This window comes from Lates calcarifer, linkage group LG3 (assembly GCF_001640805.2).
Source record: "Lates calcarifer isolate ASB-BC8 linkage group LG3, TLL_Latcal_v3, whole genome shotgun sequence".
In the NCBI taxonomy this organism is placed as follows: Eukaryota; Metazoa; Chordata; class Actinopteri; family Centropomidae; genus Lates; species Lates calcarifer.
In genome coordinates this window covers 8,658,286-8,680,733 of record NC_066835.1, presented here as the reverse complement: position 1 = coordinate 8,680,733, position 22,448 = coordinate 8,658,286, and the positions used below count along the sequence as shown (strand labels likewise).

The 22,448-nt window shown below is 41.9% G+C and overlaps 2 protein-coding genes across 3 annotated transcripts; one reads left to right on the top strand and one right to left on the bottom strand.

Annotated features, from left to right (window-relative positions):
- Positions 1 to 1,348: 1,348 nt before the first annotated feature.
- gpnmb (glycoprotein (transmembrane) nmb) lies at positions 1,349 to 9,962 on the bottom strand. Of its 2 annotated transcripts, none has more exons than XM_018666957.2 (12): positions 9,677 to 9,962; positions 8,024 to 8,179; positions 7,781 to 7,942; positions 6,875 to 7,048; positions 6,615 to 6,776; positions 6,211 to 6,534; positions 4,622 to 4,681; positions 4,241 to 4,450; positions 3,246 to 3,351; positions 2,551 to 2,771; positions 2,305 to 2,395; positions 1,349 to 2,109 (listed from the first exon to the last, which is right to left on the bottom strand). In XM_018666957.2, the coding sequence occupies exons 1-12, from the start codon at positions 9,753 to 9,755 to the stop codon at positions 1,956 to 1,958; spliced, it is 1,899 nt and encodes a 632-aa protein (XP_018522473.1). In that variant the 5' UTR covers positions 9,756 to 9,962; the 3' UTR covers positions 1,349 to 1,955. The 2 variants fall into 2 exon arrangements, with proteins under 2 accessions (XP_018522473.1, XP_018522482.1); XM_018666966.2 differs by having other exon boundaries at positions 7,802 to 7,942; positions 9,677 to 9,960.
- A 4,088-nt stretch (positions 9,963 to 14,050) lies between these two features.
- LOC108877130 (polypeptide N-acetylgalactosaminyltransferase 15) lies at positions 14,051 to 21,170 on the top strand. The gene is given in 11 exon segments (XM_018667087.2): positions 14,051 to 15,470; positions 15,594 to 15,654; positions 15,656 to 15,761; positions 15,837 to 16,041; positions 17,028 to 17,195; positions 17,460 to 17,577; positions 18,083 to 18,277; positions 18,436 to 18,567; positions 18,660 to 18,761; positions 18,852 to 18,995; positions 19,081 to 21,170. Coding segments are annotated over 11 exon segments (1,953 nt in total). The 5' UTR covers positions 14,051 to 14,940; the 3' UTR covers positions 19,273 to 21,170.
- The last annotated feature ends 1,278 nt before the right edge of the window (positions 21,171 to 22,448 follow it).

Here is a 22,448-nt window from a genome sequence, read left to right as displayed (position 1 = left end):
ATACAGTTTTAAAAAAAAAAAGGGCCTGCCTTTTTGTTTCTGATTTGTAAGACTTCAAAATAGATACAAGTCCTGTCTTTTTTTCCCTTTTGTCTTTCACAGTTGCTACACTCACTCGCTGATTTGTTAGCTATTTTCTTCTGTTAGCATTTCTTGGCTGTGTAACGTGGAACATCCTCTCAGTATGGGACAGATTCGAGGGACTGGGTCTCAGTTTTTTTTTTTTTTTTTTTTTTTTTTTGGGAAAGTGATCTAACTTCAGCATGATATTCCCTCCTCCCCCTCTCTGCAACCATGCTTGTGCCCCTTCACCTCCCTCTCACACACAGCTCCACTTGTCAAATGCCTCTGAATAAAAAAAAAAGTAATTAAATTGCATCGTGTACATCCTTTTTTAACCCCCCCCCCAAAAAAAAAAAAAAATCAAAAAGTTATCCATGGGGTTTCAAAGCTGTTCTCATTATGTATCTGCACAGACAACATTAACTCTAATTCTTGAGCCAGAATTGGACACATCTCTAAACTCTGGCAGTGTGCAGCTTTAAATCTTTAAATCTCTGAACCCCCCCTATTGAACAAACCAGGAAGATGGTGCTGTTTTGTTGAATGGTATAGGAAGTAGCAAGCGTGTGCACAGTCAGTCATTAACACACATTCATATTTAGAAACAAGTTTGCTTTAGGTAGACCTTAGTCACATGATGATGAAATGATTTGATTCTTACTTGCCTGAAGCTGTTTCTCAGTTAATAGAAGTTCAGTTGTGAAGATTTTTCTGGCTTGAGTAAAAGAGGGGAAGTGGAAAATAACTTCCATGTTTACTCATTAGTTACACTTGAAGGAAGGACAAGTAGCAACATCCCTTTTGAGTGGGAGTAGAGTTGATGGGAAGTTGCTGATTTGTGAAATGACACAGTGGTTTTTGTTCTTGTTAAAACTTGCAGAAAGTACCTTGACAGTTGATTCTGTGATTTGGCAGTATGTTCTATAGAGCTGTATCCCAAACAGCATACAGTACACTACAAACTATTTTCTTCTAATATACATTCTTTGCAGTTAAAACTACTATGGCTTGGAAGTAGCAACCTGCAAAATGTTTTTGAAGAATTTAATAGATGTTTTGTTTTCTGAGCTGTTCTGAGCTTATTATTATTTTTAAGTTTTCTTTATTTTGTCCATTTTATATTGTGAACACACTATGCACACTGAAGACCTGCTTAGAATAAGAATGTAATATGGATTTGGGCCACAGCCAATGTTCTGCAGTGCTTCTGTGATATGATTGTAGGGCAACAATTTTACTTAAAGTTGATAAAAAGAATTCACCTTTATAGACATAGACAAAGGTGTCTGAGTGGTTAGTTCACATTCTTTATTATAGTCATGTCAATTTTCCACTGAAGTCCTTAGTTTAGCTTTTGAGTGCAACATTCTTAAATGTCCATTTTAATTCACTCAACTGAACAAGAGCAAGTGCACTGTAAATTTTAAATCAGAAAACCATCTCAAGAATTTCATACTAAACTGTAGACTGTTTGTAAAGCGGTGCTTGGCACAAAATCTGCACAAAAGCATTTCTTTTGATCAAAAAACAGCCATGACTTGAACCCAATTGATCTCCTAGCAACTACTTCGCCCAACACTGAGATCAAAGGGAACAGTGCCTCAGTCGGATATTTAACACCTTTTTTAGTTAACCATCTACCAGTGACATACTGCTGTAGCATTAGCCATTTGATGTTGCCAACACTTTTAAACAACTAAATTAAGACAAAAACAAGACATGATTGTTATTCACTTTTTTTCTTTACACACACACACACAAACAAATCTATTCCTTCTATCTTGACTTTTTAATGATTCAGCTTTTGCTTAGATTGGCATAAGGCAGTCATGATTTTTCTTCAGTATTTTTGCCTTTCAGGGCAGAAGTGATTTGGTGTAGCTCTATACAACCTACAGGGGGCGCCTCTCTGTCAGCAGGTGACGGCTCTCCTCACTGGAGGGGAAGAGTGCCTCCCTCAGGCGGACCATGCGACCGCCGACCCCGGCATGGCCACAGGCGTCCTCCACCAGTGACCTACGAATGGGTCGGTACACCTTGTAACGCCTGGGGAGAGGGAGAAAAGTGAGGTAATAATGATAAAAAGATAAGAGGAGGGAAGAGAGAGGAATATTTGTTAATGACAGTTGCATATTTATTGTGTATGTGGAAGCCCAAACCTTAGGACTACTCAGTTGTATGTTTTTGGGAATCTGTTAATGTCCTCATGCTACAGGATGGTGTGTATATACTATTACTCACCTGTAGACTAGGTAGGCAATGAATGCAAAGACAGCCACCAGCACAGCACTTGAGGAGAGGACCACCTCTGCAGTGTGAGGACTCTTGGACACTACAGGGACAGAGAACAGCGTTGAGAGGGACAGACAGAACCACAGTCAGACATCAATCTGAATGAGTTGAAATGAGACCGCATATTAAAAAAAATTACAAATTTGTGAACTTGCATGGGATTTAAAACCATACTGCTCTGTATGTGCCACTAACCAGGTGGGTCCTGGGACTTGTTGATGGTGACAGTGGTGCTGGCGAGGGCCAGGCTGCTGGAATCCTCCAGGGTGATGTTGACACAGTAGGTGCCCGGTTCCAGAAACGTTCGCCTCAGATGCACCTCGCACTCTGATGTGGGCGGCACATCATCGCACTTGATGTTACGCACCTGAGTGCAGCTGGGGTCTGACACTATGGTGCAGGCCGAAGTGGGGATGCTGAGCATGAGAGATGAAAAAAATCTAAACTTTGTCTTTTTCTAAAAACCTATTTTTTCTTTAAGATTTTTTAAATGTGCCATAGCACAAATATGCATTATTACATCTGCAGGGATTGGAAATATTCACCTATTTCCAGCTCTGCATATAAACCACCAGTGATGCAAAACATTTTGTGCTGAAGCCAGAAAGCAATGACAAGACAGTAATACTATTACAGTACTTTATATTATGTTATGACTTGACTAGATTATCTAATAAATCTCTAATTTCCATGTCCATCTACCATAATTGTAAAAGTTTCTCTGCATCAATTCTGTAACTGTTATAAATTATTTATGTCCCATTTAACTGAAAGACATCAATCCCTGTGTTGCATTGATTTCTTTTTATGAGCGAGAAATGTAAATGAAATTTAGAGATGCAATGTTGGACATTCAAATACAATAAATCATAAAATGAATATACACTCACCTGCCCAGACACTTAACCAGGAAGCTGATGTCAGTTTTGGTCACTCGGGCAGCTGACACGTCCACAATGCGACTGTTTGGCTGGCTGTTCAGAGGGTGTTTGGGCTCTGCTCAGGACAGATTAATGCAGCTGGTTTTAGACACGAAATCATCTTAAAGGTTTTGGTGGAGTGTGTGTGTGTGTATGACTCCACAAAGACAGGTTTTAAGGAAAAAAACAAAACATTATAGTACATTAGAACAGTATATGAAAATGATTTTTGTTTTCTATTTATAGATATCAAAAATCACCATAGAATTCAACTTTGGACACAAAAGCCCAGCTTCAGTTTTGTAAGAGAACGACTGACTGGCTGTTTGCCCTGCTGACTCAGTGACTGGAGCTCTGTTCTGCTCAGTGGAGCTGGCTTTTCTTTAACAGCTGCACAACAAAGACACTTGTCTACTCTCAGTTGTTTACTTGTTTATTTGAGGGTTAAACTGAAAAGTAGGGATGCGTGTTACATTTAAATCTCAGAAGAGTAGATAATTTGACTATATTTAAACAATAATGTACCCTTTATCCTTCCCATATCCCTAAGATTTTCAAGCCAGGCTGGTGGCTCTGTGGTCTTTGTGTGGCTGTGTAGGCACTGCAGTGGTTTAAACCAAATGCTAATGCCATGTTAACATGTTCAAAGCGATAATGCTGGTGTTTCACTGGTATAATGTTTATAATGTTTACTATGTGCGAGAATTAGCATGCTAATATTTGCTAATTAGCAAATGACACAAAATACAAAGTGGAAATGTCATTAGTTTTGCCAGTGTTTGTACAAAAAAGTGTTGGACAAATTCAAATTTTGAACTGATGATGGCACTAGATGAAATGATTGCACTTCATTCTGATGAATTATTTGGATGTCTGTAAAATGTCGTGGCAACCTGTTCAATAGTTGTTGAGATATTTCAGTGATATGTCATCAGGTTGCAGTGAAACAGTAGCCTCCCTCTTACCAATAATGGTGATGTTACCCATGAAGGTTCCATGGGCGTAGCGGAAACACTCATTGCTGTTGAGGCGTCTGGCGCGGAGCCAGGCCAGGGTGGTGGGGTTGGAGTCTGGGGTCACACTGGCAACAGTAGGGGGGAGGGGCTCTGTGGTTGGCAAACCTGTTGTGGCAGTGGGAGAGGAGGAGGGGAGGGGCTGGCGGGTGGTGCGTGACGCTGAAATAGAAAAAAAACAAAAAAACAAGCTTGTATGTATGAAATATTGATTTTTAAAATTCAATAAGCTTCTGTTCAGAAGCACATGCTCCTCCCCTGTCTGTCCCGCTCTCTTTCTCTGTCATACACACATAAACAGACAAAAACACGCTGTTAGCTGTGAAAGCTCACCCTGTGTGGTCTCCATCTTGATAGTAACGGCGTGAGTACCAGGTGGATGTGTTGGAGTTGCTGGAGAAAGACAGGCAATATAGATACAGTATGACTGATTTGATGATCAGATACATCTCTGCATTGTGATTTAACTTTATAATGATCTATGATTGGAAAGGTACTAATATCTCTGTTTTCTCCATCAAGCTCAAAATGAAGGACAAATGAAGTTGTGTAACAGCAGTAAAAATGGTCCTTTTCTTGGTTTTTTCTTATGTGAGAAAATGGTCTTTGAACCAAAGAAAGACCACTTTCTTTGGTTTAGAGAAAATAGTCTACCTCACCTGGCCACCAACTATGAAATGCAATTTCTCTGGTTGGTGTCCAGACCAGGACAGGAGAGCCTGTTTCTCTCTGTCTCTCTCTGTCTCTCATCATTTCCTTTTATCTTTCTACTGGTGTAATCTAGTCATGCACATACCTTTGGCTTTGTTTGCTCGAATTTTGAGATATTTTGTTTCCATTGAAATGATTTCTGCCTCCACTCTTCCCATAGTGTGAGTTTTTCTTATTACTACTACTACTGTCAGAAGAAATAGTGGCTGAACAATCCCTAAAAATTTGATTTGCCACAGATATCTCAAAACCCAGGCAAATAAAACTAAAACTATGTGCATAGCTAGAGACATCCATAGTCAACTGGACCAATGCATCAAGGGCAGCATCTTTAAAGATCAGCACAACAGCAGCTGAAAAGCTTTTATTTATTTATTTATTTATTTTTATAATGAAGTGCCTACATATGGCCCTATCTAAACATAGAGGTTAATATTTTTGGGGCAGTTTAAAGGAAACATTTGAAATTTTGGAACCATGCTTGTGTTTCTTGCTAAGAGTTATGTAAGAAGATCAATACCACACTCATATTTGTACACTAGATATAAAGCTACAGCCAGGAGATTTTTGGTTTTGCTTTTGCTTAGCTTAACATAAAGACTGGAAACATATGGGAACAGCTAGCATAGCTTTCTCCAAAGTTCAAAAATATGCTTGCTACCCCCTCTTAGGCTCACTAATTAAAATGTTACATCTTTTTTGTTTAATCCCTACCAAAAAGTCACTGCACCTGGGCAAGAAATTGTCCAGCATGTAACCTCTTGTAAAACCACAATTTGTCCTTTTTACCTTTTTTTTTTAGACAGATTAAACAAACAATAACGTATGAGTTTAATGCTGGTAGGTAGATTTTTCTCCCCATAGGATAGAGCCAGGGTAACTGTTTCCCTCTGTTTCTGGTCTTTATGCCAAGCTAAGCTAACTGTCTGCTAGCTATAGCTTCGTATTTAACTTAGAAACCAGAGAGTGATATCAGTTTTCTAATCTAACTCTCTGCAAGAAAGCAAGCATATTTCCCCAAAATGTTGACATGTTCCTTTAACTTTAAAGGCACCATTGAATTTCTTTTTTGTTTCTACTCTTGCGCCCCCTGTTGGTGATGTTTAAAAGAGAAACTGAAATGAATACACTGAAAGCAGAATATAATTAGAATAATCCCCTCAAAATACATGTACAGTAACTTTGCCCATTAAATCTTCTCTGTCCAGCACCTGTAGGAGGTGGTGACGTGGCACTCCGTGGAGTCGAGGTAGAGGCAGCTGGTGGACACTCCACAGGGAATGCCGCCTCCACTATCAGCTTCACACTCATGGTCCCCAGTGTGCTGTAGGTGTGTGTGGTCACTTCACGGTGGGTCACCAGCTGGTTGCCATCTCTGAAGTCCCAGATGTAATCAATGGAGGCGGCGGTTTTGAGGTAGCCACTGGGGTCATGAAGCTGGACTTTGAAGACCACGTCCTCACCGCGGAAGAAAACATTCTTAGACTGGTTGACCGCAGCCCTTTGGGAGATGTTGACTGCCACCGGGATCTTGTCTAAGGGAGTGATAAATAATTAATTCTCTGGGTTTCTCCTTGTGTTTGTATCTGTCTGCTTGGCTGAAACATGTACACACCTGTGACATAGAAGACGGTGTTGTCAGTGGTGAGGGGACTGTACTTCCTGCGCTCACGCTTCCTGTAGACCATGACCTCCATGACGTCTGCCCCCAGTGGGATGTTGGTGGTGTTGATGGTCACGCTTGAGGATGAGCCATCACATGTCTCATAGTATTGACCTAGGACAAACAGAGAATATGAATAGAGAAAATAAAAAAGTTTCTTACTTTGTATCTGTGTATGCATGTGTGCTAATCTGTGGACCTGTGTGTCTCACCCATTGTGTGCCACACGTAGACATAGCTCTTGCGTCTCCAATCATTGCTCTGAGGGAAGGGCTTCCCATCAGGGAACACATTGCATTTTGTTGTGTCGGTACACTTTCCAAAGCCGTAGTCATCCAACCAAGAAGTCCAGTTGTACACATAGCCAGAGCGAACCTGTCCATTGGCTGCACAGAAGAGAGTACAGTAAAAAAATGTGTGCTATTTAAGAACTAGAAAATTTAAAGCTGCACCAGTTCAAATTTTTATTTAAAAAATCGAGCAATGAGTACATGTAATATGAAAGACGTTGCTCCTAGCAACAAAATCCAGAGATAATTATCTCCCAACCTTGCGATTCCCTTCAGACACACTAATTTAGCCTCTTTCAGCGCATTGTTTTGAATTTATGGGTTACAGCTTTATTGTTTTGGTTTAGTCTCACTACCCCTGATTACACACCAAACAGCAGCCATATGACAAACTGGTGAACATTGTGGCACATTTAACAGTTAAACAGACCAAAAAGAGCTAAAAAAAAAAAAAAAAGAGAGTAGATATTTGACTTACATTCCTTGGGTGGCCAAAAACATGACTCCAAATCAAAGCTAATGTCTCTCTTTGTCCACTGGATATGTAAAAAGGCAACTGTTTGCTAACAACATGTTCACCATACTTTATAAGATAATATTTGTCAGTATTGTGTTTACATTTTTTTCTGCTGCCCCCACGTGGCCAAGAAGTAAAACAGCTTCAAGTGTGTTTGGGTTCCCATATTTTACTACAATACTCCTGCGGTGGTGTTTTTGTTGAAAGAATGATATAAATTGGCTTTATTATATGGCACAAAGGTGTTTTGTGGTCGAATTTGATATAATGTACTTGGGGGGCGTGGGCCTGGCCTGGCTTTTTGGCAGCACCTGAGGCCTCCAGCTCCGTACCGTCCTCACAGTGCTCATCCCAGACAAGATCCCCATTGGCATCTTCCTTCTGGCACGGAGGATACTCAAGCTTGGCAGTGAAGGAAATGCAAGAGCCGTTCAGAGCTGGACTGTCACTGGTCAGATGAACTGTGGGTTTACCTGCAGAGGGGTGACGTTCGAGGTTAGCAACTAAAAACATAATATTACATTTTAGAGAGGCGAAAAAATGACCCCACTCACCTCTTCGGTGCATGAGCTCCTTCGGCTTCGGGCTTAGTGGTGGGTAGAGGTAAGCATCCCACGGGTTGGTGTCAGGATCCCAGCCAGGGATTGGTGGGATTGGAAAAGGAAACTTTCCTGCTACATCATGCTTGTGGGGGAACATGTCACTATATGCTGGAGAAAGAGATCAAAGCACGATCAAAGACTCCCAGGCTCCTTAAAATGACCTGTGAAGATCACTGGAGGAAACTGACATTTAATTTTCTAAAATTTTCCTTACCTTTGTTTTGGAGGAAATTACAGAAAAAATAATTTCTTGCATTATTGTAATTCAAGGTAACTTTCTGCTTATCTAATGTCACTAATTATCTCAAGAGTAGCTTTTAAATAGTTTTCATTCATGTCTGCAAACTTGCAAGTTGGCTTTGAATAATAGACTTCTCAGTTTGTTTTTAAATTTCTTTTTTTATCATGACATTTCTGAATAATGAACAATGAATAAACAATGAATCTATAAAAACCCCTCTGAAAAAAAAAAAAAAAATCTCAAGTCCAAAGTCAAATAATAAGGAATGAAATCAGGTTTCTCTCAGATGGTAGCTTGAAATGAAATATTTCAGTACAAACTCTATCTGACTGCTGAAGGAAAGTTAAAGACCACAATACATCCAGCACTGGAGATAAAGTCACTCCAAGAAAAAAAAAGAAGAAAAGAAAGTGTGAAAAATTTGGAATAATATTTTAATCCCAAGGATATGATGTGATGATGGTAATTATACCGAACACATAATGATGCCCGGCCTTAGGCTTTATACATTTATTATCATCATGAAGTTATTTATCTGATGCAATTAGTCTATCAATTGACTCGCTCTCTATAGCTTTGTTTCAGACTCTCCTTTTAATTTAGACTTAAGCGTGACTGACATATGTTTGACGTTCAAATATGGATGGCAGACGAGAACAACAAATTACCGTCTATGTAATTTGATTAAATGAAAAAGACTGCACATATCTGTGGGAACAGCAAACATCTGCGCGGATAATCAGCTCGTGCCATGACAAAGACAGACTCTCTAAACCAAAATATGCACTTTATCTTTTACTACATTTTAAATGAAAGTCAAATCATAAAAAATATTTACTTGAATTGTCCGATACTTATTTTTTTCTCTCTCTTCTTATAATCCAGTGTGACCCCAGCTGGACATCACTGTAAGCGGAATTCGTTGGTCTTTTCATGGTTAAGATGTATTTTTTTCATGGATTTCAAATGGTTTCCTTTGTGTAAAACATTTTTCTATTTTCTGAATGAATGTCTGCGATTCAGAGGCAGTCTGACCGGAGGAAGACAGCCAGAGCACATGCCTTAATTAAGCTCATGGGACTCTGCCTGCAGAGCGGCTGATGACAGGACAGATAATAAGAAATATCCAATATCAAGAGTCGATTAAATACTTAATAACTACTGCGCCACATTATGTATATTAATCACAACACACATGATTACAGCGATTGTGTAGTTTCAGTTTGAATGTTTAAATTTAAGCAAAGACATTTAGTAAATCCCTGAGTCTGTGCCTAGTCCTCTATAGGTTTACAGCACAACTATGTGATAACTGACCTCAGTTAGAGCAGATGACTGTCCAACTTTAAAGCAGCACAACTTACTTTTGCGTCCATCAGCTCCATAAACAAAGCAGGCACAAGCCAAAAGAAAAATATATGGCAAGGCTTCCATTTCCACCATTCAGCAGAAAGACAGAAAAAAACTCTCCAAAAAACACAAAAACAGCCAATATCCACCTTCCAACAAACAAGTATAACGTATCTCTGCAGCGACAGAGCTCGTCCCCACTCTCTGCTCGTCCAGCTCTCCCAGCTCTCTCCTCTTGCCTGTCCTGATGTTCAATAATTTAATCTGGGGGCCCGCTGAGCGCACAAACATGTGATGTTTCCTAACAAGACACATCTCATCACTCATTAGTTTCCTGGACGCAGGAAACTCATGAGAGATGAGATGACATCCTACTTGCACGCGCCCCTACCCCCCCTCTGCCCTGTAACTCATCTTTGATAAGAAATTAAGGAGGCTTTTAATTCGAAAGGGCGTTTATTCATCCAATAATCCAAAGTTACCGGGCTGTTCACTGCATAACAAAGGCTATATGATCACCTCTGTTTTCTTACTCATTTATTGTTTGCCCATTTTAAAATGTGTATGTGTGTAATGTCGTTTATAAACTGTGACTTGATGCTGCAGTAAAATGTCGAAGATAAATCCCCCTAATTTTTGCACTCAACATGTGATTCTTAACATGATAAACTAAAAATAAATATTGTTTTAGTTAAATATCCAAATAAATTGAGTTTTGTTGGACTTTAAAGCAGAAAACTCGACCCCTATTTTATGAGTTTCTCTGCCTGAACAGATAAAGATGTTAAATAAAAAGGACGAACATACATTGACCACGTGTCTAAATGAGCAGAATCATATTAAATATAATGTAATAACCGACTATAGTGTACTATAGATATATTGTTTAATTGTGACTTATGTTTTCGTTCAACCCTCGTGTGACAGCTGACCAGATGAGTGAATTATTTGATCCATTCGTCAGATCGAGCTGTGTCATGGTGAGACAAACCACTCCTGAGTACAGCTGTGGGCAGGTTGCGCCACAGCTCAGCAGCACTCGCACAAAAAAAAAAAAAAAAAAAAAAAAAAAAAACAGAAGTAAAACGCATGATTATCCACAGCCCAGGTCGTGTTCGTTTTCAACACAGTCCTACATGTGATTAGCGCCGTTATTTCAGCGGGTCCTCTGCTGTCACAAGGAGAGTTTGGAAATTGCAGCAAAGGTGCAAACACGACACTTTGTATTTGTGCTCAAAAGTCAAGGAAAACATTGCTTTTGCTGTATGATACAGCTCTTTGTAAACAAATCATCTAGCTTCAAAACATATCAAGACATTTTAATTTAAAAACTGAAAGCTGTGTGTGGATGTAGACAATATTTGGGGTTGCTGTTTTGTCACGAGTTGAATTCAGATGAAAGATCCTAATGGAAAATAATGAAAGACAAAAAACCTTTGAAACATCAGACAGCAACCTAATCATCATAAAAGAATAAATTCAATTTCCCCGTATGATTGCCAGCAAAGCTGAACTATCTGGAACACATTATAAATAACTATATGGTTACTCAAAACCCAATGTGGTGATTACGACGATTTCCATATGCTCCAATACATGATTACAGATGATAATACATAAATGATGAATGATTTATAAAGCCTTGTCCTCCACTTCATCTAATCGATTCAGATATTTGGAAATCAAATCCATAGTGTTGTAAAAGAGCTGTTAGATCAAACTTACGTTATTTAACCATACAGATATTAAATAACGATCTGAAGGGCTAATAGAATTTGCTGTTCACATGCCACTGACATTTATGTTTCATTAGGGACTGGTTAAGTCAGTCAGGCGGCAGCAAAACATGCTAAACACACTTAATTGTTTTCATAAGTGTTCACGTGCTAACAGTATAAATGTTAATCGCGAAGCATACTGGGAAACATGACTGATGATCTAGGAAACAAAACTTCAAATGTTGAACTTGACGGTTCTTCTAGTTCATTCATTCTTCTTCCATAGCAACAAACTGTATCTAGGATGAAGGCCACGAGATGTGCTCGAGAGTTCGCGAGTAAAATTAGAGGATGGTCCCTGAGTTAAGAATGTTTTTGTCAAATAACCACGAAATAATGTGAAAAAATAAATAAATAAATAAATAAATAAAAACTTCAGTGAACATCAGTACCGCTCATTGTCCAGTAGGGGGCAGCACCACTCCGCAGCTTCTTATGCATCCTGCTGTAAAACTGAAAAAGATGGTGGGGCCACTCCACAGATTTGATAGACACCATTGTTATTAGATTATTACCAAAACTTCATTACATATAACTGATTATTCATTTTGAATAAGAAAGCAACATTAAGTAAACAATAGATAGCCTACTTTAAACTGCACATTCCTTTCCACTCGGGCTGCAACTACCCATTCAGTTTATCTATCGATTATTTTCTCGATTAACTGATCATCTCCAAATCTATAATATGTCGGTAAGTAATGCAGAATGCCTATCAGAGTTTTCCAGACCCAAAGGAAACTTTCTGAAATGTCTTGCCGTGTCTGACCAACAATCCAAAACCCAGAGATATTGAGTTTACTGTCAAAGAAGACTACAAATCCCAGTAGACATCATAATCTGCGGTTAATATTCTATTCATCGATGTAGAGTAATCAGTTGTTTTAGTTGAATCTCTCTCTCTCTCTCTCTCTCTCTCTCTCTCTCTCTCTCTCTCTCTCGTCTGTGTGTGTGTGTGTGTGTGTGTGTGTGTGTCCTCTCTCTCTCTTTCTTCTCCTTTTCAGCCTAGACAGAGGACTATGAATATGTGAAACATGAATGAACAACAACCCAAAAAATGCACCGTCCAGTCAATTATCTCTCTGATTTATTATTTTATTCTCTCTCTCTGTCTCTCTCTCTCTCTCTGTTTTTCTCTCTTTCGCCCTCCCTCCCTCCCTCCCCGTCTTTCTCTATGTGTGCGCCTCTGTGTGTGTGTTTGAGAGAGAGAGGGAGAGAGACAGAGGAGGACGCATGCGAGTACTTGTCGTGCCTTCTCATTTACAGCTCTGGCTTCTAGTCGGGTGGTGGAATGCAGGCACATTCCCGGGAATGTGGACAGGACCCTGGACCTTCTCAGTGTGTGTTTATGTGTGTGTCTCTCTCTCTGTGTGTGTGTCCATGTTCCTTTGGTGTTAATGTGTGTGTCTGAAAATGTGCTGGCAATGGAAACTTCAATTCTGTGTGTGTGTGTGTGTGTGTGTGTGTGTGTGTTTTGGCTGTGGAACGGAACATATGGGAGTGTTCACTGTGCAGCACTGGAAATACATGAAGACCTTCTTTCCTTTTCAATCTTAGGCTTATAAACATATTCCCACAAGAACACAGAAGTCAGGAGCCGGTCATTTCTAACTCTCTCTCTCTCTCTGCCTCTCTGATCTTCCTTGTCTCTCTTTCATTTCCACCCTCTTTTACAACACCCTCATCTTGCTCTCTTTTCTTGCCCTCTGAACCCCCTCCCTTTTTGTTCTTTCAACTTGCCCCTCTCTCTGTCTCTCCAGGTGTCCCTCCACCCTGCTCTGTGTACTGTAATCATAATCCTGAGAAGCCAGTCTGCCCTGTCATCCTGACCGGGGGTGGGGGGTGTCTTTTGTGTATGATGGGAGGAAGGGAAGGAGCTTCAGATCCCACCCACTCACTCAGACACAAGGGCTGCCAGACAGTCACCACAACCACCACCACCACCAGCAGCAGCAGCAGCATCAGCAGCACTGGCTCCATCACCACCACCACCAACAACAACAGGAATGGGAACTGGTGTCTTGACTGCAGCCAAAACTGGCTTCAAAGCTCCACAGTCTGTCCTGCCAAGTTGCATGCAGTGGCCTTTCACAGCTCAGAAGCAGAAGGTCCTCATTTTGTAGGGATGTGGTGGAGAAAAAATTGGGTACAGTCTGACCTCCTGTTGGCCGTAGTCATAAAGAAAATATCACCCTGAGGTCACTTGGAAAACAGATTAGGAAATTATTAGGCGTTTTCCATTGAAATCCTTACATGACTGTTGGGCATTTCCCCCTCCTTAAACTTCTTGTTTACACTCTAAGATTGGTGCCACTTGCTGTGAAGGGCTGTGCTAAAACCATCTGCAGTGGGATACAGTAGGGAAAAACAAGTTTATGACAAAACAGAACTATGCAGTTTTCCATTTGTCAAAGAGCAAGAGAGAGAGAGAGAGAAAAAAAAAGAGAGAGTCAGACTGGGAACGATGGAGGGTTTTTTTGTGTCTCTATTCGGTTGAAAACAGCAGCCCCGGGTGCCAAGATCTCCTCGGAGAACAGGGGAGATCGAAGCTGCGACCGCCCCGCTTCCCGGCACCGACAGACGGTCATGGGACCACGAGGCCCGTCGCCAGCTGGCCGGAGAGAGCATCTTTGATGTGTGACGCACCGGGGAGACGCCTGCACCGAGCAGCCCTTTTTTTTCTCACACAAAGTGGGAGGAAATATAAAAAACACACACACACTGGCTCATTCCACTGCAATGTGGACTTTATTTAGCCTATAACGTGCTGTCGTTGCTGGTAGAAAAATATGCCATTTCTCAATTAAAAACACTTGTAGGAACTTTTGGGATTCTGTGCAAGTCTTTGGAGTGATAACGACACCATAACCACAGAGTCCTACAGACGTCCAAACCTCTAAATAGACTTATTATGACAACGCAGAATTAAAAACACCATAAAACAATAAGTTCTGTTTACTCTGGCTGATCTCTTGTGCGCCCTGTGGGAGTTGGACTTTGGGTTTATCTCTTTTTTCCCCCACACATTAGGGTTTGTCTGAAAAGGCGTTTTAATCCCTGGTTACCATCTGAGCTTGTAAGGTTGATTTGAGAACCAGCTCATTGAACAGGTGTAGGAACAGGTGGACGTGTCAGGTGCCGTTGTACTGTGGCGTGAGCTCAAATTTGCGCAGGCTCTAGGACCGCGGGATGAGCTGGATGAGAGGCAAAGTCTGCGCACCTCCACCATTTGGAGAAGTTGGGGGTTTGTCTTGAACCTGCCTTGTCTTGTCGCTCGTGTCCCAGGCTCCATGGATACAGCTCTGCTCCTCAGAGGGTCGATGGATGCGTGCGAATCATTTCTTTTCTTGTTTGTTGGATAATTACCGTGGACTCTCATCACTTTGGTGAAATGCAGTCGACTTCAGGGTTGAGGCAATGCTCAGAAATGTGGAACTTAAGACAGCACTGGGCTAACTTCTGAGCGCTGTAACCCCCATCTCCTTTGCACTCTCTCCAGTATGAGGCTGTGGGGCAGAGCTACAGCTGTCCGGAGGAGGATGCTCTGCCTCTGGCTGCTGCTCCTCGGATTCGCCCTCGTCACGCTGGCGTTGTCTGACCTCTTAAACCGCGACAGAAGTCACAGTCATCAGAATCCCGGCCCTCCCCGCCGCCCCCTGCAGCGGTTCCCCAGTCCACTGGACCTTGAGGTCATCGTGGACTCCCGGGACCCCGCATTAGAGCTCGGCATCGACCTCGCCCCGCTAAAATCTCTGCAAGAAGACCAGCTTTTATTCGTGCCATCCACGCAGGGCACCAAAAGCCCGACGCAGAAAAAGGGGACATACAAGGTGCTTCTGCCCGGAGCGAGCAAGGATGCAACAGCTCCGGCGCCACCGACGCACGGTGAGATGGGCAAAGCTGTGCGGCTACACCTGGAAGGCTCGGAAAGGGAGATGGAGCAGGCTGCGGTACTGAAGTTCGGGTTCAACGAGGTGGTCAGCGAGAGGATTTCACTGCATCGCAGGCTACCTGAGGCGCGCCATCCTGGGTGAGTGCAAAGTGGCCAAAACGCACGACTGAAAAGACAAAGCACACGTTTTCCCCTGTAAAATAATGTATCTAATGGAGATTGAGTTGCTTTGACAGTGTGTCGTTGTCCCCAACCTAACAGGTGTTTGGGGGAGCAGTACAGCGAGTCGCTTCCGTCGGCGAGTGTTGTTATCTGTTTCCATGGACGAAGCCTGGTCCACGCTCCTGCGCACCGTGCACAGCGTCCTCGATACTGCACCCAAACAGTATCTGCAGGAGGTTCTGCTGGTGGACGACCTGAGCCAGCACGGTACGAATCTCCATCATCCACCCATCCATCCATCCATGACAAGTGCTGACCCACATGCTCTCGTCTTTGTTCCAGGTCACCTGAAGACTGTCCTGAGTGAGTATGTGTCCCATCTGGATGGGGTGCGTTTGATTCGCAGCACCAAGCGCCTGGGCGTCGGAGGGTGCCGCACACTGGGTGCCGCCAGGGCTGCAGGGGAGGTGCTGGTGTTCATGGACTCCCACTGTGAGTGCCAGAAAGGCTGGCTGGAGCCACTGTTGGAGAGAGTGGCCCAGGACAGGTACTACTCACTCTAATAAGAATAATGAACAGCAGCAGCAAAATCCTTGTTAATCCGTTGCATGATTCCTCTATAAGCACACTAATTCTAAATAGCTCTGCTTGTTAAATGCCAAAAATAAAAAATTAAGACAGTCTGACTTTTATTATGTAGAATAATGAAGCTCTAGATAAACATTTAACCAAGGACAATGCAACCAGCACTTGTGCTCAAACTCTGTGTCTTTCCCCATTACTTTCTGCTGTTTGACAGAACCACTTGTGAGAAGTGAGAGGATGGAGGGCTCAGAGTTATCAGTTGTCCTTACTCATTAGTAAAGCAGGGGTATACATGTGCTGTGTGTGTATCCAACCCACAGCTCTCATGATTTGGCTGCAGTCTTGTGTCTCAGGCTGCCTGCAGCGTGGCTCTAATTAGACTAGGTAATTAGGCTGAACTCTCCGGCCTGGAATCTGCAACCGCTCAGCTCTCTCAGCCACATGTTTGACCCCGCTCCCATTTCTTGCCCCCCTCCCCCCCTTAATCTTTTCATTTTCTTTGAGCATCACATCACACATGGCCTCTTGATGGAAATATTTTCAAATAGCATATGTGAACCAGAACAGATCCCAACAAAGGACAGTGCGTGTTTCTGCACTTGGCCTCTGTGGCATGGCCTGAAACACAATCAAACATATCTGTGATGAAAAACACACACGCACACGCGCACGCACAATGATGGGGAGACATTTTTCCTTTTCATGGTACCCACCTCACTGCACACGCACTGACTTAGAATAATAAGTGAGAATGTAGACAAGGAAGGCTGGGTAAGAATTTTAAATGTCCTGATTCTTCCAGCTGTTTGACTGACAGCACCACACTTCTCATTCATAACATCACTTTCATTCTGAGCCACTCTAGTTAATGAATGTCAATAAAAAAAAGACTAATCTGAATATTTAAAAAAACGACTGTTTAGATGACTGTGGTGTGTGTCTCTGCAGGACCAGAGTGGTGTCCCCCATCATAGATGTGATAGACTGGCAGACCTTTCAGTACAATGCCACCCAGTGGCCAGTTAGAGGAGTGTTTGACTGGAGACTGGACTTCCACTGGGAATCAAACCTTACACTGCAAGACAAGGACCCAGACTCAGCTGTGCGGCCTTTGCGGTGAGTCTATGAGACATTATAATCTTGGCTTGGCTTTTATGACATCAGAATACTTGAAGTAATGCTGAGAAAACCTCAAGAGGAAACAGCAACTAAATATACTTTTGTCCCTTTACGGGTGCAAGATTGACCTTAAGCTTAAGAGACCGTATTCAATGGCCCCTCAGTGCTGTGTGCTGTGACCCCTTTGTCTGTGTACAGTAAACTGCAGCTATAGCATTCTGAAGTTCACATTTTTTGTGATTCTAATTCCCACTGTGACAGGACTCCAGCATTAGGAGGCGGAGTCGTGGTCATCGACAGACATTTCTTCCAAAGCGTGGGAGCCTACGACCCTGGGATGCTGCTGTGGGGGGCAGAACAAATTGAGCTGTCAATCAGGGTAAAGGAAAAATGCATTTATTGTCAACTTTCCACCTAAATCCTCTAGTTCACACGCTCTCACAAGACAGAGAGATGAAAGATGAGAGTCACATACGGTATTTTGGTGATGCTTTTCCCCCCTGAGTGATTCACTTGCCTTCTGTTAGGGCCTCAGGAATGTTGTGCTGAGACATGATGCCTTTTGCAAATGGAAATCTCAGGTTGAAGGTCTGGGAATGTCTTGGCCGGTCGGCGAATGCACAAGCGAAAAGTTATGAAACCATTTAGCTGACCATTAAAACATGTCAAATTCATATACTTGTAGAAATAGTACAACCTGTGCTTCTCTTTCTAATAGTTATAACACATTTTCTGCAAAAACATATGGTAATTTAACAGAGGACAAAAAGCCTTAATGAAGTTTTTCCCCCAAACCACTCTCACTAAGTGTTTTACAGTAAAAGGCACACAAAAATAAAAACTACAGGGTTATAAGTCTCCTTTCATTGGTCATGTTATCCTAGGTGTGGTCATGCGGGGGCTCCTTGGAGGTGGTTCCTTGCTCTCGTGTGGCCCACCTCAACCACCATCACCTGCCGTACCGCTTCCCAGACCAGGACCTGCTCCAGAGAAACAAGATCCGCATTGCAGACACCTGGATGGATGCGTACAGAAAGATTTTCTACAGGAGAGACACACTGGCTCATTTCATCAGGCAGGTGTGTGTGTGTGTGTGTGTGTGTGTGTGTCTGATGTGGGTGAGGGAGTGTGGGGGTAAGGGGTGGGATTTGTTCAAGAGATTGGCTCTGGAGAGTGTGCTGGAAATCTTAATCACATAAAAAATGTCTTTCTCTGAGCAATGTCTTTCTCTGAGCAGTCTGAGATCCCGAACATCATGGAGCGTCTGCGACTGAAGAGGAGTCTGGGATGTAGGAACTTCCACTGGTACCTGACTGCGGTTTATCCGCAACTTTACATCCCCCAGGACAGGCCTGCACTGTCGGGCGAGGTAGCACACACACACACACACACAGAGACACACACACACACGCTCAATGGTGGCATGACAGACTGATGAGTCATATTTGTGCCTGTTTGAAGCTGTATAATGTCGGGACTGGCAGCTGTGCAGACTACCCTCGGGGGCAGGGACCGCAAGGTGGGCCCATGAACGTAGCACCGTGCAGTGGGACAGGCAGCCAGGTAACCATGACTACAGACATTTCAGTGGTTAAAGTAGAAAAGAGGCAGGCGACACACAGTGACACGGATGGTCTCTCTTAACCACTGCAGCACTGCGATCTAAACTTTGAGGGCGAAGTGCGATGGGGTCCGATGGGGGCTTTGTGCTTGGACATCAAAGGAGAGAGGGCAGTTCTCTCTCCCTGCCCCGCCAAAAGACCAACCAGCAGCAGCCTCCAGTGGAAGTTTATAAAGGCAAGGCAGAGGACTTAACTTATTTTGATGTACCATATACTCATGCAATTAGTTTGATTAACGCAGCATCTGTTTTCTGTTTCAGCTGAGCGGCCAACTCGTTCACCAACAGTCTCAGTTATGTCTGGAGGCTGTAAAGGAAGGAGGGCCACCACAGAGCAGCCCGAGAGGGGTCGCCACCCAAACCAGCACAGGAGGTCTCTACCTGCGCTCTTGCACCCATCACCCCAGACAACAGTGGCACTTTGAGCAGCTGGTAGCGCCTAAAGGTGCCTGATACAGAGGTGGATTTGCAAGATGTGACTCCCAGGCACATATTATCATACAGTTACTATGCATAGTGGCACACAGTACCTTAGTGAAATGGTGTAGAAAGATATACAAAATCTAATTTTTTGCTCCAGTTTGCCACTCAGCTTCTTTGCTCCTGTTTTAAGGATTGCAAATAGCCTTTATTGTGTTAAATAATAAAAAACAGATGATCTATTAGTGATATCAGCTTTACTACCTATTATTGTACTGTATATTTAATTATATACAGTATGAAAGACTATGAAAATTTTCTTAAATGATCTATTATCCTTTACTTAAGTAAATGCTTTCATTAGTTCACATTAGTAGATAGAATCACATTGAAAACCAATACATCTCAATAAACTGAGTACTGGACCATGGCTGAATTGCCACATTATAGAGCTCCAGGCATCATATAACTTGGTTTGTTTACAAAGCCACATTGGCAGGAAAAAGCCTGAGCACAAATGAACGGCACCAGCACTGATTTCAAGCTGTCAAAGTTCACATTTTAAATCAGAGAAAATTAAAAGATATAGTGCAGGATTTGATAGATTAAACGTTACTGACCTTTACAATAACCCAGTGTGCTTTTTAATAATACTGAGACAGCAGGAGCAGACAATGTTCCAGACCTGTAGTATCCAGACAGCTACAGTTAGATGATTACCATCATCCAACATGTTGGCCCTGCAAAATCCACACCATGATGCATAGGTCTAAAATGCCTTTTATGAAAATATAACTGTTAAAAATTGTAATAAAAGCATGTAAAATAAACAAGATATTAAATTTAGGAAGCATTGGATTCTATACCTGATATGAGGTGATCAGTTCTTTTGCTCGCTTCTAGCATGTTTTATACCAGTAATCCATTTTTGTCATCTTTCAGGATCTTTGGGAATCTGATAAAATGCTCTCCCTTTTGCTTGTTCCTGACTATTCTGGCATCCCGGAGCACAACAGCTACCCACCATTTTCAATTTTTATAAATACCGCGAGCAAAGAGTCAAGTTAGCTGCTAACAGTGATATGTCTGGCAGTAATTTGAACAGTGTGCTTTCCTGCCAATATGGTGGTGTTTTAATTTTGACTGTTGCATGCTGGGATTGCATGATATCAACAACCAGAGCTTTTAAGCTCCACTGGCCATCATGATCTCCTTCAAATCTAAGCTCAGGCTTGAAGGAAGACAGAACCAAAACTCAGTCTGTATGTTATCCCAAAAGTTCTGTTGTGAGAAGTTCCTCCAGATTTCCTCTCACCTATGGTAGATTTAAGTCATCTAAACTTTAACCCCAACACCTCCAGTGCACCCCTCCTCTCTCTTTATCTTAAAGTTAGAATTAAAAACCCATTAAACACTTGAAGTAAGCAGAGATAAGACGAAACAGGACCTGTTTTCTGAATGGTTCCTTGACTGTTGAAAAGGATCAGGTAAAAACAACTTTAATCAACACTAATAAAGAACTGCCTGTATCTTAGAGTCTAACCAACCCGGAGCACAGTTATTTTAAGGTTATTTTAAGGACCCATGATTAATATGTGTGCACTTGCAGCTATGCTGTTTAATTCCAATCAAAGGGAATTTCAATGCTACAGCTTACAGTGGCATTTTAGGCCATCACAACAGTGTTTCACAGGGATTATAATGTTTAGCATCCACATACTTTTACAGGGGGTCAAATCAGGTCAAATGAAAAAATAGTAATATTGAAAAAAAGCCTGCATGAGTGAAGAACAGGATTAATTAAGCACTGATTAGTTATTAACTACCCCAGCAAGCTGTATTCTAAAATGTTGTCTTCTTCCTCAGTGTGCTTGGTATCTTTACACCCTTTCACCATGTACTGTATATTAAACCTCTTGCCAAATTAAAAAGTGTTTTCATACCTTATCTGCTGTCAACAGCAGAGGGAGCCATCTGCTTTCATAACCACCCCAGCTGGTCACTTTTATATTGTTACACATGAATACCATATAGCGCTAACATCATTACGCTATACAATCAGCCATCCTTGTGGCAGTGATGTATAGATTCACAGAGGAGTAGGCTGAGAGGAGTGGATATTGTCTATAACAAACAGTGTCACATGTTTTTGTGTCTAACTATCTAACTCATAGCCCAGTAAATCATAAGTGAAGGAGTTATTTGAGCTATTGATCGTAAGGTTAGGGTGGCAGGAAATAGCGGGAAACGAAGGCCCTGAGTTCACCCTGAGTAACTCTCTCCTCGCCCTCAGGCACTGAGCACTAATAACTGCCTATACTCTGCCACACAGTAATGCTCTTCTTAACCCATAGTGCACTTAGCCCAGTCAAGTACACAGCACCTTTTCAATAAAAACCAGTCATATGGTATGTCTAGCAGCTTTGAGGCATATGTCAGAGCCTTGGACAAACAACACATTGTTGATTAGCGTGTTTTCTCTCAGTTACATAACTATTGACTGCTGAGCTGTTGTGAAAGACGCTAAACATCTGTGTGCTGTGGGTCTTCAGATGATGGCAAGAGGTCACAGAGTCACTACATGGCAGATTTCACTGTGAGAAGCAATCCCTGTTTGAAGGTTAAAGACTACAGGACATACTGTAAGTATAATGTATATTAGTGGAACAGTTTAACCCTAATGTTGTGTTTGTTGTCCACGAGAATACAGGCCCTTTTTAACAGCTCTTACTATACTATACTATACTATACTTGACTTTTACAGATTTATGAGAACTGATTTTAAATATGACTTTAAACTGATAAAAAAAACTACTAAAATGCTGTATTCCTTACTGCTGTGATTGGGATTAACAATACTTTTACTATAGTGCTACACAACTCATGTCACAAATATAGAATACAACAAAAGTGAGTACACCAACCCTGTGCAATGGTGTCATCTTACAATAGTCATACTATTTTTAACTAGAAGTATATTATTGTATCATCAAAAACAAACAGGTTAAACCACCACATTGATAATACAGTTCTCAAAGTACAACCTCAATGCAACAAAAGTCACTTAACCTGTGATCTCTGCAACAAATTTGATCACAGTTATGATTTCCAAGTAAGGCTAATTGGAGGATCAATGTTTAAAAAAAACAACAGCTAATGCCACAGCTCTCTCAGGTCTGGCATGGGTTGTGTCCACATATTAAAGAACT

Bases quoted from the DNA above. Each gene is read 5' to 3' on its own strand.
- gpnmb (XM_018666957.2), bottom strand. From the start codon at position 9,755: ATGGTGGAAATGGAAGCCTTGCCATATATTTTTCTTTTGGCTTGTGCC. The intron at 8,180-9,676 runs GTAAGTTGTGCT...CTCTTTCTCCAG, and splicing joins TGGAGCTGATGGACGCAAAA to CATATAGTGACATGTTCCCC. The intron at 4,682-6,210 runs GTGCTGGACAGA...GTCTTTCTCCAG, and splicing joins CACGTCACCACCTCCTACAG to CAACTCCAACACATCCACCT.